Source organism: Ranitomeya imitator, chromosome 1, assembly GCF_032444005.1.
Source record: "Ranitomeya imitator isolate aRanImi1 chromosome 1, aRanImi1.pri, whole genome shotgun sequence".
NCBI lineage: Eukaryota > Metazoa > Chordata > Amphibia > Anura > Dendrobatidae > Ranitomeya > Ranitomeya imitator.
The window spans coordinates 755106872-755121500 of NC_091282.1; the positions used below are offsets into that span (position 1 = coordinate 755106872).

At 39.5% G+C, this 14629-nt stretch overlaps 1 protein-coding gene across 2 annotated transcripts in view; it reads right to left on the minus strand.

The window, feature by feature from the left end:
* MDGA2 (MAM domain containing glycosylphosphatidylinositol anchor 2) overlaps window positions 1–14629 on the minus strand; it is a 1083460-nt gene that overhangs the window by 490186 nt on the left and 578645 nt on the right. For both annotated transcript variants that reach the window (XM_069735022.1, XM_069735014.1), the window contains exon 5: window positions 11692–11824. In XM_069735022.1, the coding sequence (XP_069591123.1) occupies window positions 11692–11824 (133 nt within the window). The remainder of the gene's footprint in view (window positions 1–11691; window positions 11825–14629) is intronic.

A 14629-nucleotide genomic window follows, 5' to 3' on the forward strand; every position in this document is an offset into this window, starting at 1 on the left:
GGTCACAGGTGAGGATGTTACCTTTAGTAGCCAGTCAAACCCATTTGTGTCAACTTCTGTGCATGTTATCAAGCCAAAATCACCAGGGTATGTGAATTTTTGATCATGGACATTTGGTTGCTTTGGGTTGTCATTATGATTTAAAAAGAGAAAACACAGTAGTTTGACAATAAATGGCTTCACCCAACCACTAACCATGACCGGAGATAAAGTTTTGGTGTTATCATTCACATTCTCTGAAAAAAGGCCAAGAAAGCGAAAATTCTGCTGGGGTATGATATTTTGAGCACACCTGTATATGAAGATCTAAGGATTTGAAGGAAGAAAAATCTTGTGTATACTCTATCTTTAAATGTATTATATACAGAAAATGAAATAAAAAATGCAAATAGATATCAAATATGTAAACACCCTAACAAGATGACAGCAAATTAACTGTAAAGCCACAGGATTCGTACAAATCTCAGCAAGAAATTTGCTGGCTTCATCCAGTTTAAATAACAAAATAATCTCATCACGCAGCATGATTGCCAGAGATGCTCCTGATATGCAGTGTTCAGAGAGAAAGCTAAAAAGGCTTATAATTACACATATAATATAATTACACTGTGACTGGTTCCTACACTTCCTTCATTTACGGCCTATCTTGTCATTTCTGATACTGCTGTAGACCAAAGCCAGTATGCGGCATATTGGATAGATAAAAGGGCCCGCAGGACTGAGATTCCCATTCTCCAGGATGACTCTTGCGAGCTTGCTATTGTCATGTCATGGAAGCGGCTAACTAGGTGTCAACCACAACTTTGCTACCCATGGGCCAACATACACCTGGATCTGAACCTGATGGACCTAGATTGGCACTTATTATGCCAAGAGTCAAAAACAGTCTTGACGCACTTGTAGTTTGACATAGATTCACCAAATTAGTGAGGAGCTTTTATAATTTACTCTCAGTAGAGTGATAGGAAAGATGGAATGGAACATGATTCTGGTGTCATATTTTACAAGATCCTGCCCCTGAGTAAACATAATCACCTTAGCTCCTCCTAAAGAATGATGACAAATAGTAATGCCTATAGTACCTCCCTCACTGTAGTGCCCATATGGGTAGCCTCAGAGTGATCCCCAAGGTTCGAACCTCAAAATAATCCCTACAATAACAAAATCTTTGCACTACAGAGTGTAAGATGGATAATAAAGCATAACACGTGTTCCATGCAACCCCTTTTATGCTGTGATAGTTACATTTTGTCCTTTCTTTGGGGATTCCTATGAGAGTTGGTCCACTGTATTGCTGATCATGCTTCCTGACAAAGTAGAAGTCTTAGTGCATAACTTATTGTAAAACCTGTTCAAATATTGGCATTTTGCTACAAAGGATGCCGCCTTAGGTGAGGATCTCACTTTACCTAAAGAATATTACCTTTATGGTTCCCTCAGGCTCCTTATAGGCGTTGTACCTTCTGCACAGGGCACACTTCCTTTTTAAAATTCATTATTACAGGGTATAGGAAGCAGAAAGGTATTTCCTTTAAGGGTAATCCAATTCTCAAAATGTGTTCCATATTTAAAGGATTGGTACAAGTCCTAATTTTGAGATCCTTATTGTTAGGACTGGCGGAACGCACCAAGACAGATGGTATAGATGCGTTCGCAGTCCGGGGTCCACCGTGCAGGTGAAAACCTGCTGCTAGCAATTAGCAGACTATATGGCGGTACACTAGAGTATACACGCGTGGGTTAACCTCACCCAGCGTGAAAGAAGCAATCCTGTTAAGGCACAGGACCGCGGTACCGCACCTAAAGCGCGAGCAAGTAGTCAGCGAACTCAACCCCAACTGGGATTGAAGTCCGATTAGACCCTTGCTGGCGCAACACTGCAACTGGGTGTGAAATGAAACAGAAGAGCATGCAGTGCCGCACTGACGAACGCCACTAACCACCCAGGCTTGGGTAAGGAAAGCACAGAGGAAGTGCACGGCGCCGTACTGGCGGTCACAGCAACTGGACGCTATAATGTGTGACTAGTGCTGTAGGATAAGTCGGGCGCTAGGTAGCAGCCATACACCTTCCGCGAACAGTCATACTATAGGGTAGGGGTATCCAAGGACGACTTGCACTCACAACATACACACATTAGCAATTGTTTGACAATACTAGCGCATGGCCGTGCGGTCATGCGCAGTTTATATAGCAGCAGCACAGGAAGTGGCCACAGCACTTTTGCCCTTCTAGGACCTGCCAAGAGGACCAATGGAATGTGCTGCAGAGCCTGAGCACATGACCCTCGATCTCCAACGGGAGACCTTACGCTGGGCATGCTCAGTACGTGCAGACAAGGACTTAGTCCCAGAGAAGTCCGCTCGCTGCTGACCAGCACAGACTTTAATAGCAGAGACTGGAGAAGCAGCAGTAACTCTCAGAACAGAGTGAGAATGAGCAAGACGCTGGGACCGACGTCCTTGCTGAGCAGACTCCACTGCGGCTGGACAAGAATGGGAGACCGCAGCGGAGATGGCTCGAGATTCCCCCTGTGCAGAAGCGGGAACTCGACCCCTAACACTTATTATCAGAAAAATATAGCTCCCGAAACCTTAATCAGCATAAACAAAAAATTAAGAGATGATGATGATAATACTATGCGGTGCTCCATTGCACCCCATGAGGTTGGGAGTAGCAATGACACCCATTGGTTTTTCTCTTGTACAAGAGATACATAACATCCCCATTTTTTGTACATCCCAAGGTTTATCTAATTATTAATTATGCACAGCTTTAATCAAAGTGTCAGCCCAAATGAATATGTTCTTACAACAATTAATTCCAGATGGATACAGCTAAATATAACTTCATTTAAAAAGCAAAATTAATTTTTAGCATTTAGAAATGACACCCGCACAGCGCAGAGAACTTGGCAGAGTTCTATATTATTGTAGATAACAATCATTCATTCTTTTATGATCTTAGTTTTACAGTTGTGGTATCCTTCAAATGGAGGGGGGTTAAAGAAATGGACTTAAAATATATATTTTTTGCTACCCAAATTTATAAATTTAATGCTAAAAATTATTGTTGCAATTAGGTTTCATTATTTTGCACGACTTGTGTTTTACAGGCTCTTTTCTTTCCGATATGTTCAACTTTGATGCGGTCTGTGGTCCTAAATCAGCAGAAGATCTCAGAAAAAGACAGATACAACTTATATACTTTCTTGCTTGAATGAGCTCACTGACGGACTCTCAGTAGATATATTCTGCACATGGAAAAAGACAGTGCAACAAAGAAGCTATAGAAGGCAAACAACACAAAAGTTTTAATGAGTCCCAATTTCAAATTTTTAGCCCCAAATACCAAGTCTACCAAAAAAATTAAACCGAGTTTTATATTAATTTTACTTTGAAAGTTGGGTTTAGGCTTATATTCAAGGGATGTCTTATTTTTTCCATGACCAACAATCCACATTTATTTAAAAAACAAAAATGAAAATGTATTCAAATATAATCATGTCATTACACACATTGCACATACACATGTATACAGACACACTGCACATACACATTGTAGTATATCGGGGTTGGTGCAGTGTGACAAATAGGCAGGGACCACAGGAAAGTTCACAGAAAACGTGTTTAATGTCCAAACAACTCACACAATGTACAGCACACGGTATCCTCTGGATCGCAGCTGAGGCATCACAACAGTTCGAAACCGAGATCGGTTGCCGAGGGCGACTGTCCCACCATATCACGTTGCACACTGATTTTGTAAGTTTGCCCACTGACAAAGACATGAACAGTCTATAATTTTGAGGGTAGGTTAATTTTAACACTGAAAGATAGAAGATTAAAAATAAAATCCAGAAAATCACATTGTATAAATTATATAAATTTCTTTGCAAGAGTAGTGGGGCTTCTTAAAGAAAAACTAACAGGTCTGAGAGAGCCAGAATTCTTGCTGGTTGGTAGGTGATCAAATACTTATCTCATGCAATAAAATGCTATTTAATTAATTAAAAGTCATACAATGTGATTTTTTATATTTTTATTTTTAGATTTTGTCTCTCAGAGTTGAAGGGTACCTACAATAAAATTACAGACCTCTCCATTCTTTGTAGGTGGGAAAACTTGAAGACATGAAGATCAATATAGATCAATAAAAGGGGGAATGAATAACTTGTGTACAGAATACCCTTAAAAACATGAATTTATTTACTAAATTATTAAAGTCTTTGTGCACAGTGAAAGTAGTTTATGCCTAACAGAATCTACACTCCAAATCAGTATTCTCTTGTCGACGTATATAAAAAATTCTGATCCTGACAGCTTTATGATGTCATAGATGTATAGATGTCAATCTAAAAGACTCACCACCTGTCAGTTAATGTCTTACCACAGTTCAATAAATAATTTCTGTATTGTATCGGATCAGTACTGCCATCCCTGATTATATAACACAAAATGTGCCTACTTATACCTAGGATGTCCGCTAGGCTGTTTTTGCCTATTGGAGGAGGTTGTCACCCTAGTAATACGGGATTTGGCTGTCCTAGTTTTCCCTGAACAATAGGAAACAGAAAATAGTCTGATCTAGACAACATTGGTACTAGTCTAAAAACGCATTTCATACACACCATGCATAAAAATTGAATAGCACTTATCATTTTATAGTTCTGGTAATATTGTACAGTAAGTCTCATGCCTCAATGGGTTTCCCCATAACAGGATCATAAGGAGGATCAGTTTTGAAGTTATACTAGATAGAGATTGATGATACTGGACAGTAACATGCCTATCGTGATATACAGTGGGGGAAAAAAGTATTTAGTCAGCTACAAATTGTGCCAGTTTTCCAACTTAAAAAGATGAGAGAGGCCTGTAATTGACATCATAGGTAGACCACAACTATGAGAATCAAAATGAGAAAACAAATCCAGAAAATCACCTTGTCTGATTTGGCAAGATTTATTTTGCAAATCAAGGTGGAAACAAGTATTTGGTCACCTAAAAACATGCAAGATTTCTTGCTCTCACAGACCTGTAACTTCTTCTTTAAGAGGCTCCTTTGTCCTCCACTCATTATCTGTAGTAATGGCACCTGTTTGATCTTGCTATCAGTATAAAAGACACCTGTCCACAACCTCAAACAGTCTGACTCCAAACTCCACAATGGTGAAGAGCAAAGAGCTGTTAAAGGACACCAGAAACGCAATTGAAGCCCTGCACAAGGCTGGAAAGACTGAATCTGCAATAGGCAAGCAGGTTGGTGTGATGAAATCAACTGTGGGAGAAATAATAAGAAAATGGAAGACATACAAAACCACTGATAATCTCCCTCGATCTGGGGCTCCACGCCAGATCTCACCCCGTGGGGTCAAAATGATCACAAGAACAGGGAGCATAAATCCCAGAACCACATAGGAGGACCTAGTGAATGACATGCATAGAGCAGGGACCACCATAACAAAGGCTAACATCAGTAACACAGTACAACACCAGGGACTCAGATCCTGTAGTGCCAGACATGTCCCCTGCTTAAGCAAGTACATACCCAGGCCTATCTGAAGTTTGCCAGAGAGAATTTGGATTATCCTGAAGAGCATTGGGATAATGTCATATTTTCTGATGAAACCTAAGTAGAACTGTTTGGTAGAAACAAAACTTGCCGTGTTTGGAGGAGACAGAATGCTGAGTTGCATCCAAAAAACACAATACCTACTGTGAAGCATGGGAGTGGCAACATCATGCTTTGGGGCTGTTTCTCTTCAAAGGGACAATGAGGACTGACCCGTGTAAATGAAAGAATGAATGGGGCCATGTATCATGAGATTTTGAGTGCAAACCTCCTTCCATCAGTAAGGGCATTGAAGATGAAACATGGAAGGGTCTTTCAGCATGATAATGATCCCAAGCTCACCACCATGGCAATGAAGGAGAGGCTTCATAAGAAGCAGATGAAGGTCCTGGAGTGACCTATCCAGTCTCCAGAACTCAACCCCATAGAAAAACTTTGGTGGGAGTTGAAAGTCCGTGTTGCCTAGCGACAGGCCCAAAACATCACTGCTCTAGAGGAGATCTGCATGAAGGAATGGGCCAACATACCAACAACAGTGTGTGCCAACCTTGTGAAGACTTATTGAAAACATTTGACCTCTATCATTGCAAACAAAGGATAAATAACAAAATATTGAGATGAACTTTTTTTAATGACCAAATACTTATTTTCCACCATAATTTGCAAAATAAATCTTGCCAAATCAGACAAGGTGATTTTCTGGATTTGTTTTCTCATTTGACTCTGATAGTTGTGATCTACCAATGATGTCAATTACAGGCCTCTCTCATCTTTTTAAGTGGGAGAACTTGCACAATTGATGGCTGGCTACATACTTTTTCCCCCCACTGTATACCCATGGTGGGAAAACTTTCAAAATCGTCAGTGTTTCCCCACTGTATATGTATAAACGTATACATATGTATTTGCACACACTGTACATACACATGATTATACACATGCACTGCTATACAGATGTACAGTGTATACACACACAGCACATACATACACAAGTATATAGACACAATGCAAATACATGTGTATTTTCTCAGTGAAAGAAGCAGGAGCTACTTTTACTAGCCCATCTCAGCTAATAAAAGTAGTTCCTGCTTTTTTCATTGAGAATGGGGTGCTGCCTCCATTATTTGGATTCCCACAATTGAGGTTTGGTCTGTGCCTGGGGGGCTTTGCACCCGATTTTTTTCCTTTTCCTTTCTTTTGCATCTTATGCTGCTGCTTCTTCTCTCTCTCTTCCTCTATATATAAACACATGCTGCATATACATACACAAGTATATAGACATAATGCAAATACACATGTGTGTGTGTGTATATATATATATATACAGTTAGGGCCAGAAATATTTGGACAGTGACACAATTTTCGCGAGTTGGGCTCTGCATGCCACCACATTGGATTTGAAATGAAACCTCTACAACAGAATTCAAGTGCAGATTGTAACGTTTAATTTGAAGGGTTGAACAAAAATATCTGATAGAAAATGTAGGAATTGTACACATTTCTTTACAAACACTCCACATTTTAGGAGGTCAAAAGTAATTGGACAAATAAACATAACCCAAACAAAATATTTTTATTTTCAATATTTTGTTGCAAATCCTTTGGAGGCAATCACTGCCTTAAGTCTGGAACCCATGGACATCACCAAACGCTGGGTTTCCTCCTTCTTAATGCTTTGCCAGGCCTTTACAGCTGCAGCCTTCAGGTCTTGCTTGTTTGTGGGTCTTTCCGTCTTAAGTCTGGATTTGAGCAAGTGAAATGCATGCTCAATTGGGTTTAGATCTGGAGATTGACTTGGCCATTGCAGAATGTTCCACTTTTTGGCACTCATGAACTCCTGGGTAGCTTTGGCTGTATGCTTGGGGTCATTGTCCATCTGTACTATGAAGCGCCGTCCAATCAACTTTGCAGCATTTGGCTGAATCTGGGCTGAAAGTATATCCCGGTACACTTCAGAATTCATCTGGCTACTCTTGTCTGCTCTTATGTCATCAATAAACACAAGTGACCCAGTGCCATTGAAAGCCATGCATGCCCATGCCATCACGTTGCCTCCACCATGTTTTACAGAGGATGTGGTGTGCCTTGGATCATGTGCCGTTCCCTTTCTTCTCCAAACTTTTTTCTTCCCATCATTCTGGTACAGGTTGATCTTTGTCTCATCTGTCCATAGAAAACTTTTCCAGAACTGAGCTGGCTTCTTGAGGTGTTTTTCTGCAAATTTAACTCTGGCCTGTCTATTTTTGGTATTGATGAATGGTTTGCATCTAGATGTGAACCCTTTGTATTTACTGTCATGGAGTCTTCTCTTTACTGTTGACTTAGAGACAGATACACCTACTTCACTGAGAGTGTTCTGGACTTCAGTTGATGTTGTGAACGGGTTCTTCTTCACCAAATTAAGTATGCGGCGATCATCCACCACTGTTGTCATCCGTGGACGCCCAGGCCTTTTTGAGTTCCCAAGCTCACCAGTCAATTCCTTTTTTCTCAGAATGTACCCAACTGTTGATTTTGCTACTCCAAGCATGTCTGCTATCTCTCTGATGGATTTTTTCTTTTTCTTTCAGCCTCAGGATGTTCTGCTTCACCTCATTTGAGAGTTCCTTTGACCGCATGTTGTCTGCTCACAGCAACAGCTTCCAAATGCAAAACCACACACCTGGAATCCACCCCTGACCTTTTAACTACTTCATTGATTACAGGTTAACGAGGGAGACGCCTTCAGAGTTAATTGCAGCCCTTAGAGTCCATTGTCCAATTACTTTTGGTCCCTTGAAAAAGAGGACGCTATGCATTACAGAGCTATGATTCCTAAACCCTTTCTCCGATTTGGATGTGGAAACTATCATATTGCAGCTGGGAGTGTGCACTTTCAGCCCATATTATATATATAATTGTATTTCTGAACATGTTTTTGTAAACAGCTAAAATAACAAAACTTGTGTCACTGTCCAAATATTTCTGGCCCTAACTATATATATATATATATATATATATATATATATATATATATATATATATATATACATATATATATATATATATATATATATATATATATATATATATATATATATATATATATATATATATGTATATATATATATATATATATATATATATATATGCTTCAAAAAGGTCAATTTTTATTTGGGACTGAAACGTTGCCAAATGTGGAGATATATATATATATATATATATATATATATATATATATACACACACATAGATACACACTGCACAAATATACACATATATACAGTGCAGACCAAAAGTTTGGCCACACTTTCTCATTTAAAGATTTTTCTGCATTTTCATGACTATGAAAATTGTACATTCACACTGAAGGCATCAAAACTGTGAAATAACACATGTGGAATTATATACTTAACAAAAAGTGTGAAACAACTGAAAATATGTCTTATATTCTAGGTTCTTCAAAGCAGCCACCTTTTGCTTTGATGACTGCTTTGCTCACTCTTGGCATTCTCTTGATGAGCTGCAAGAGGTAGTCACCGGAAATGGGTTTCATCTCACAGGTGTGCCCTGTCAGGTTTAATAAGTGGGATTTCTTGCCTTATAAATGGGGTTGGGACCATCAGTTGTGTTGTGCAGAAGTCTGGTGGATACACAGCTGATAGTCCTACTGAATAGACTGTTCTGATCTTTGGTTCCAACCACCGTGTCTTTGTGCGATGCAGAAAAGGTGAACGGATGGACTCTACATGCCTGGTTCCCACCGTGAAGCATGGAGGAGGAGGTGTGATGGTGTGGGGGTGCTTTGCTGGTGCCACTGTTGGGGATTTATTCAAAATTGAAGGCATACTGAACAAGCATGGCTACCACAGCATCTTGCAGCGGCATGCTATTCCATCCGGTTTGCGTTTAGTTGGACCCTCATTTATTTTTCAACAGGACAATGACCCCAAACACACCTTCAGGGTGTGTAAGGGCTATTTGACCAAGAAGGAGAGTGATGGGGTGCTACACCAGGTGACTTGGCCTCCACAGTCACCAGACCTGAACCCAATCGAGATGGTTTGGGGTGAGCTTGACCGCAGAGTGAAGGCAAAAGGGCCAACAAGTGCTAAGCATCTCTGGGAACTCCTTCAAGATTGTTCGAAGACCATTCCCGGTGACTACCTCTTGAAGCTCATCAAGAGAATGCCGAGTATGCAAAGCAGTCATCAAAGCAAAAGGTGGCTACTTTGAAGAACCTAGAATATAAGACATATTTTCAGTTGCTTCACACTTTTTTGTTAAGTATATAATTCCACATGTGTTAATTCATAGTTTGGATGCCTTCAGTGTGAATCTACAATTTTCATAGTCATGAAAATACAGAAAAATCTTTAAATGAGAAAGTGTGGCCAAACTTTTGGTCTGCACTGTATATATGTGTATATTTGTGCAGTGTGTATCTATGTGTGTGTATATATATATATATATATATATATATATATATATATATATATATATATCCACAATTGGCAACGTTTCAGTCCCAAATAAAAATTGACCTTTTTGAAGCATTTATTTATATATATATATATATATATATATATATATATATATATATATATATATATATGTATATGTATATATATATATATATATATATATATATAGTTAGGGCCAGAAATATTTGGACAGTGACACAAGTTTTGTTATTTTAGCTGTTTACAGAAAAATCTTTAAATGAGAAGGTGTGTCCAAACTTTTGGTCTGTACTGTATATGTATACCTGTATATATGCACACTACACAAACAGTATATATCAGCCTAGTTCCTCTAGACTCCTGCAGTTAAAGGACCTTTGATGACATCATTTTCACATGACTGTGATGTCACCCAAGGTGATTAACCTCAGAATAGAAATGCTGGGGGCCGATAAGAGAGTGGAGGCCTTGGGTAATTGCCCAGTTATCCTCCCACTTACTACTGACCCTGACTGTAAGAAGAGCCTATTTTTAATTAGGGCTTAAATTTCAAGTGTACTCCAAACATCCTGTAAAATCTTACGTTTGAGGTAGGTCTTATTTTTTTGGGGGGATAGGATACATGCATATATGTAAAAAAATGTCACTAAAGGTGGTTAACCCCTTTTAAAGTGACCAATCTTCTAATAGAGAAGTGGGGGAGATCTCATGCGGTAGCCAGCCGCCATACACCAATTGGCCCCCTACAATGGTTCTGAGGTTTGCCATATAAAGGCTTGGTATTTATTTTACATTTCACACCCTTTTCAGGTTCCTTGAACCAATTCCCAACACACTATCATGCCACCCAGTAACAAAGAGGATGGGACTCCATTTCCAAAGAGCTTTATGTAAAAGTTTAGTTTGTCCAGTATTTATTTGGGTTTTGTGTCAATGGAAAAGAGGATATTAATGGGAACTCATCCGCTTTCTCGGATCTAACTCCCTCCACCAGGTTGTTTGCTCTCTACATAGCGATCTGTGTCTTTTGATCCTAAAGTTTGGCCTGATAAAAATTACTTTATACTTGTGGCATTCCCTATGCAAATTAATGTTGAGTGGGCCGATGGGCATAGCTTGCACATGTGCGGGCTTCAGCTTGACAGCAGTAGCTCAAGACAGCTCAATGGGGATGATAAAGGTAATGTCATACACCTAATTAAGAGTTTAATGGGCTGAATTGTCCAACTTGCAAAAGGTGGCGAGGATAGACTAAATTAGCACATTATACTATGACAACTATAATCATTCGCATCAGCTATGACGGCCAATGATAGAGAAATACAGACATGGAAATCTCATTAGAGGGAAAGCAACCTGGTAGCTGAAGTTTAGAACCTGATGATAGTTGCCTTTAAAGGTAAGAATTGCTTGCCTTTTTATTTTTTTTGTGTCTAATGTTTTCAGTTAGTGTTCCTTTTAAATATCAGGATAACATTTGAGGGGGATTTTATGTCAAGCAAGGGATGTAAGCAGAAAAAAAGATGACAATCATTTAGGCATCTACAGTGACTACTCCTCCAAACAGTTTTGATAACCTGGAAGAGGCCCTGGTGGAGTCAAAACTGATTGGAAAAGATGTTCTCTATAAATGATAAAATATTAGAATGAAGAGAACATTGGGTCAGTCATGACTTACCAGTTCTGTTGGAAAGCTTGAAGGAAACCATCTTGTCTGGAATGTTACAGACATTTCGCACTGAGGCGATGCAGCTGTAATTGGCATAATCCTGAGGTCTAAGATTTTTCAGCTTCAGAATTTTCGTTTCACCCTGGAACAAAGATTAAGGAACATGAAACCTGAAACTTCACATTTTGTCCTTCTGCCAAAGTCTAAACTGGGAAATTAAATCGAGGAACGCTGTACAATGTAACACACTGTGAGCTGACCCGGATGCATCGCGATTCATCATCATTAATGGACTTACAGTAGACCTGTGAAGAAGACCTTGGTAGACCTTCTAAATCCACTGTATATAGAGAGAATTGAGAAACAGTGAAGGATTCAGTGTCTGCAGGTCCAATTTTCACTTCCAATTATCAATTAACCATACCATTTATTATTAAGATAGAATTAATTAGAGATGTTGTGAACCTTTAGAGATTCTTTGCATTTAACCAGAAAAAATAAGGTCTATTTCCATCAGTGGAGGCTCAAGATCTTAATGAAGTCAGGTTTATTATCGCGCTCAATGGACGCTCTAACTAAGGAACTTGTCAGTGGTCAGGTGATTGACAAATTGGATTTTACCCCACTTGAAATGTTGACATTATGTCCTGAACTTCAGTCAATCAGTGGCCTCAGTGGTCAGCTGACTTATGGGCAGGATGTCATAATTTCTAGTCCTAATACAGATTACCTGATTGGCAAAGTAGTTGAAAATCATAGGAGCTTTACAGAAGAAGCATATAAAGACGTGGCACTTTCTAAGATGTCATTCATAACATCATGAAGCAAAATCTAACTTAAAAAGTTCAATAGTTTATGCCTTATATGAGCCTAAAGTAAATGTGTTATCTGAAATTTACCTATTGTTTAAACCAGATTTTTGTGTTAAATGTATATATTTTTTAAGTTTTTGGCAAATTTTTTTCAATGTCTTTATTAAAAATAAAAAGTAGAAATGTTGCCATTTTCACAATAGTCACTTGGGCTTTTTTAGACTCCCTGTGGTTTAAGGAAACAAGACATGTACATTAGTAGCAATGAAAATATCCAGACCCTACCATTTGTGTTGAAGCATCTGATGAGTATGTGCAAAGGTCGTTGTGATGAGAGGAGGAGCAGGATGAGCTGTAATGTCACCTATTGTAATTAGTGGGTTCTGTTTAACCTGTTACTGTAATCCTGCCTCTGATGATAAGGAGCCTGCTGAAAACTCTTTCTGAAAGAACGGGCAGTGTGAATCTAAAACTGCTACAGTGGCCAGTGTGAAAATTGCAAGATTACTAATTTAGTTGTTTGTTTTATTGAAAAAAAGATCTTGATATGGAAAAAATACACATAACACAAAAACCTAATTTAAACAATAGATCATTTTCTGATGACATTTTCCCCTTAAGATGGGAGCCTCATCTACTAGTGGAGTTGAGTTTTTATTTCACTGTTTAAAAAGGTACTCCCATCAAAGTTCTCATCCTCTTAATATATTACAGTCACCATATGTTATAGCACTGTGCACTTACAATTGCTCATATTGCCTTTCTACCCAGTTAATTCTTCTATTTTCCATTAGGTCTATAGCATTACATGATTAAAATCAGACTATCTGAATCCTTTTAAGCTCTGTGTACAGAAATAAAGTCTGCATGAGTGATCATTTGAACTACAATTCTACATCACTACAATATCCATGTAAGGGGGGTGGAGCGGTGCAGCTTAGTCAAGGATTGAATAGGGGGTGGTGCGGGCTGTCAGGGACTTCACAGAGTGCTATTGTAATTCTAATGATGACTCATGCAGGGAAAAGAAACTTCTTGCTTCTACATAGAGCCTAGAAGGATTCAGCTAATCTGCTTTTAATCACGTTATATCATACACCTAATGAAAAAGAGAAGATTTAACTTAAGGTACCGTCACATTAAGCGACGCTGCAGCGATATAGACAACGATGCCGATCGCTGCAGTGTCGCTGTGTGGTCGCTGGAGAGCTGTCACACAGACAGCTCTCCAGTGACCAACGATGCCGAGGTCCCCGGGTAACCAGGGTAAACATCGGGTTACTAAGCGCAGGGCCGTGCTTAGTAACCCGATATTTACCCTGGTTACCTAAAAAAAAAAACACTACATACTTACATTCCGGTGTCTGTCACGTCCCCCGCCGTCAGCTTCCCGCACTGACTGTGAGGGCCGGCCGTAAAGCAGAGCACAGCGGTGACGTCACCGCTGTGCTTTACGGCCGGCCCTCACAGTCAGTGTGGGAAGCTGACTGCGAGGGACGTGACAGACACCGGAATGTAATTATGTAGTGTTTTTTTTTTTTAGGTAACCAGGGTAAATATCGGGTTACTAAGCGCGGCCCTGCACTTAGTAACCCGATGTTTACCCTGGTTACCAGTGAAGCCATCGCTGAATTGGCGTCACACACACCGATTCAGTGATATCAGCGGGTGATCCAGCGACGAAATAAAGTTCTGGCCTTCTAGCTCCGACCAGCGATCTCACAGCAGGATCCTGATCGCTGCTGCGTGTGAAACACAACGAGATCGCTATCCAGGACGCTGCAATGTCACGGATCGCTGTCGTTATCGTTCTAAAGTCGCTCAGTGTGAAGGTACCTTTAGCCGAAGGGAAAAATGAGTGATTGTAAGTATACAGTGCAAAATAATATGACTGCAATATATTAAGAGGATAAGAACTTTGATGGGAGTGTTTCTTCAAGTTCCAGTACTAGCACTAACTCAGTCATTCCCAGCTAGATTTAGAAGACTAAGAAACAGCTTTGTAGTTTAGCACACTATTTACATTGGTAGCAATGTCATAAAGATAATTCATTTATGGAATTAGTTGTACTAAAGTCTATGTCTCCTCCATTTTCTCTTGCAGACATATCCAATTATAACATCAGTCATTGCCT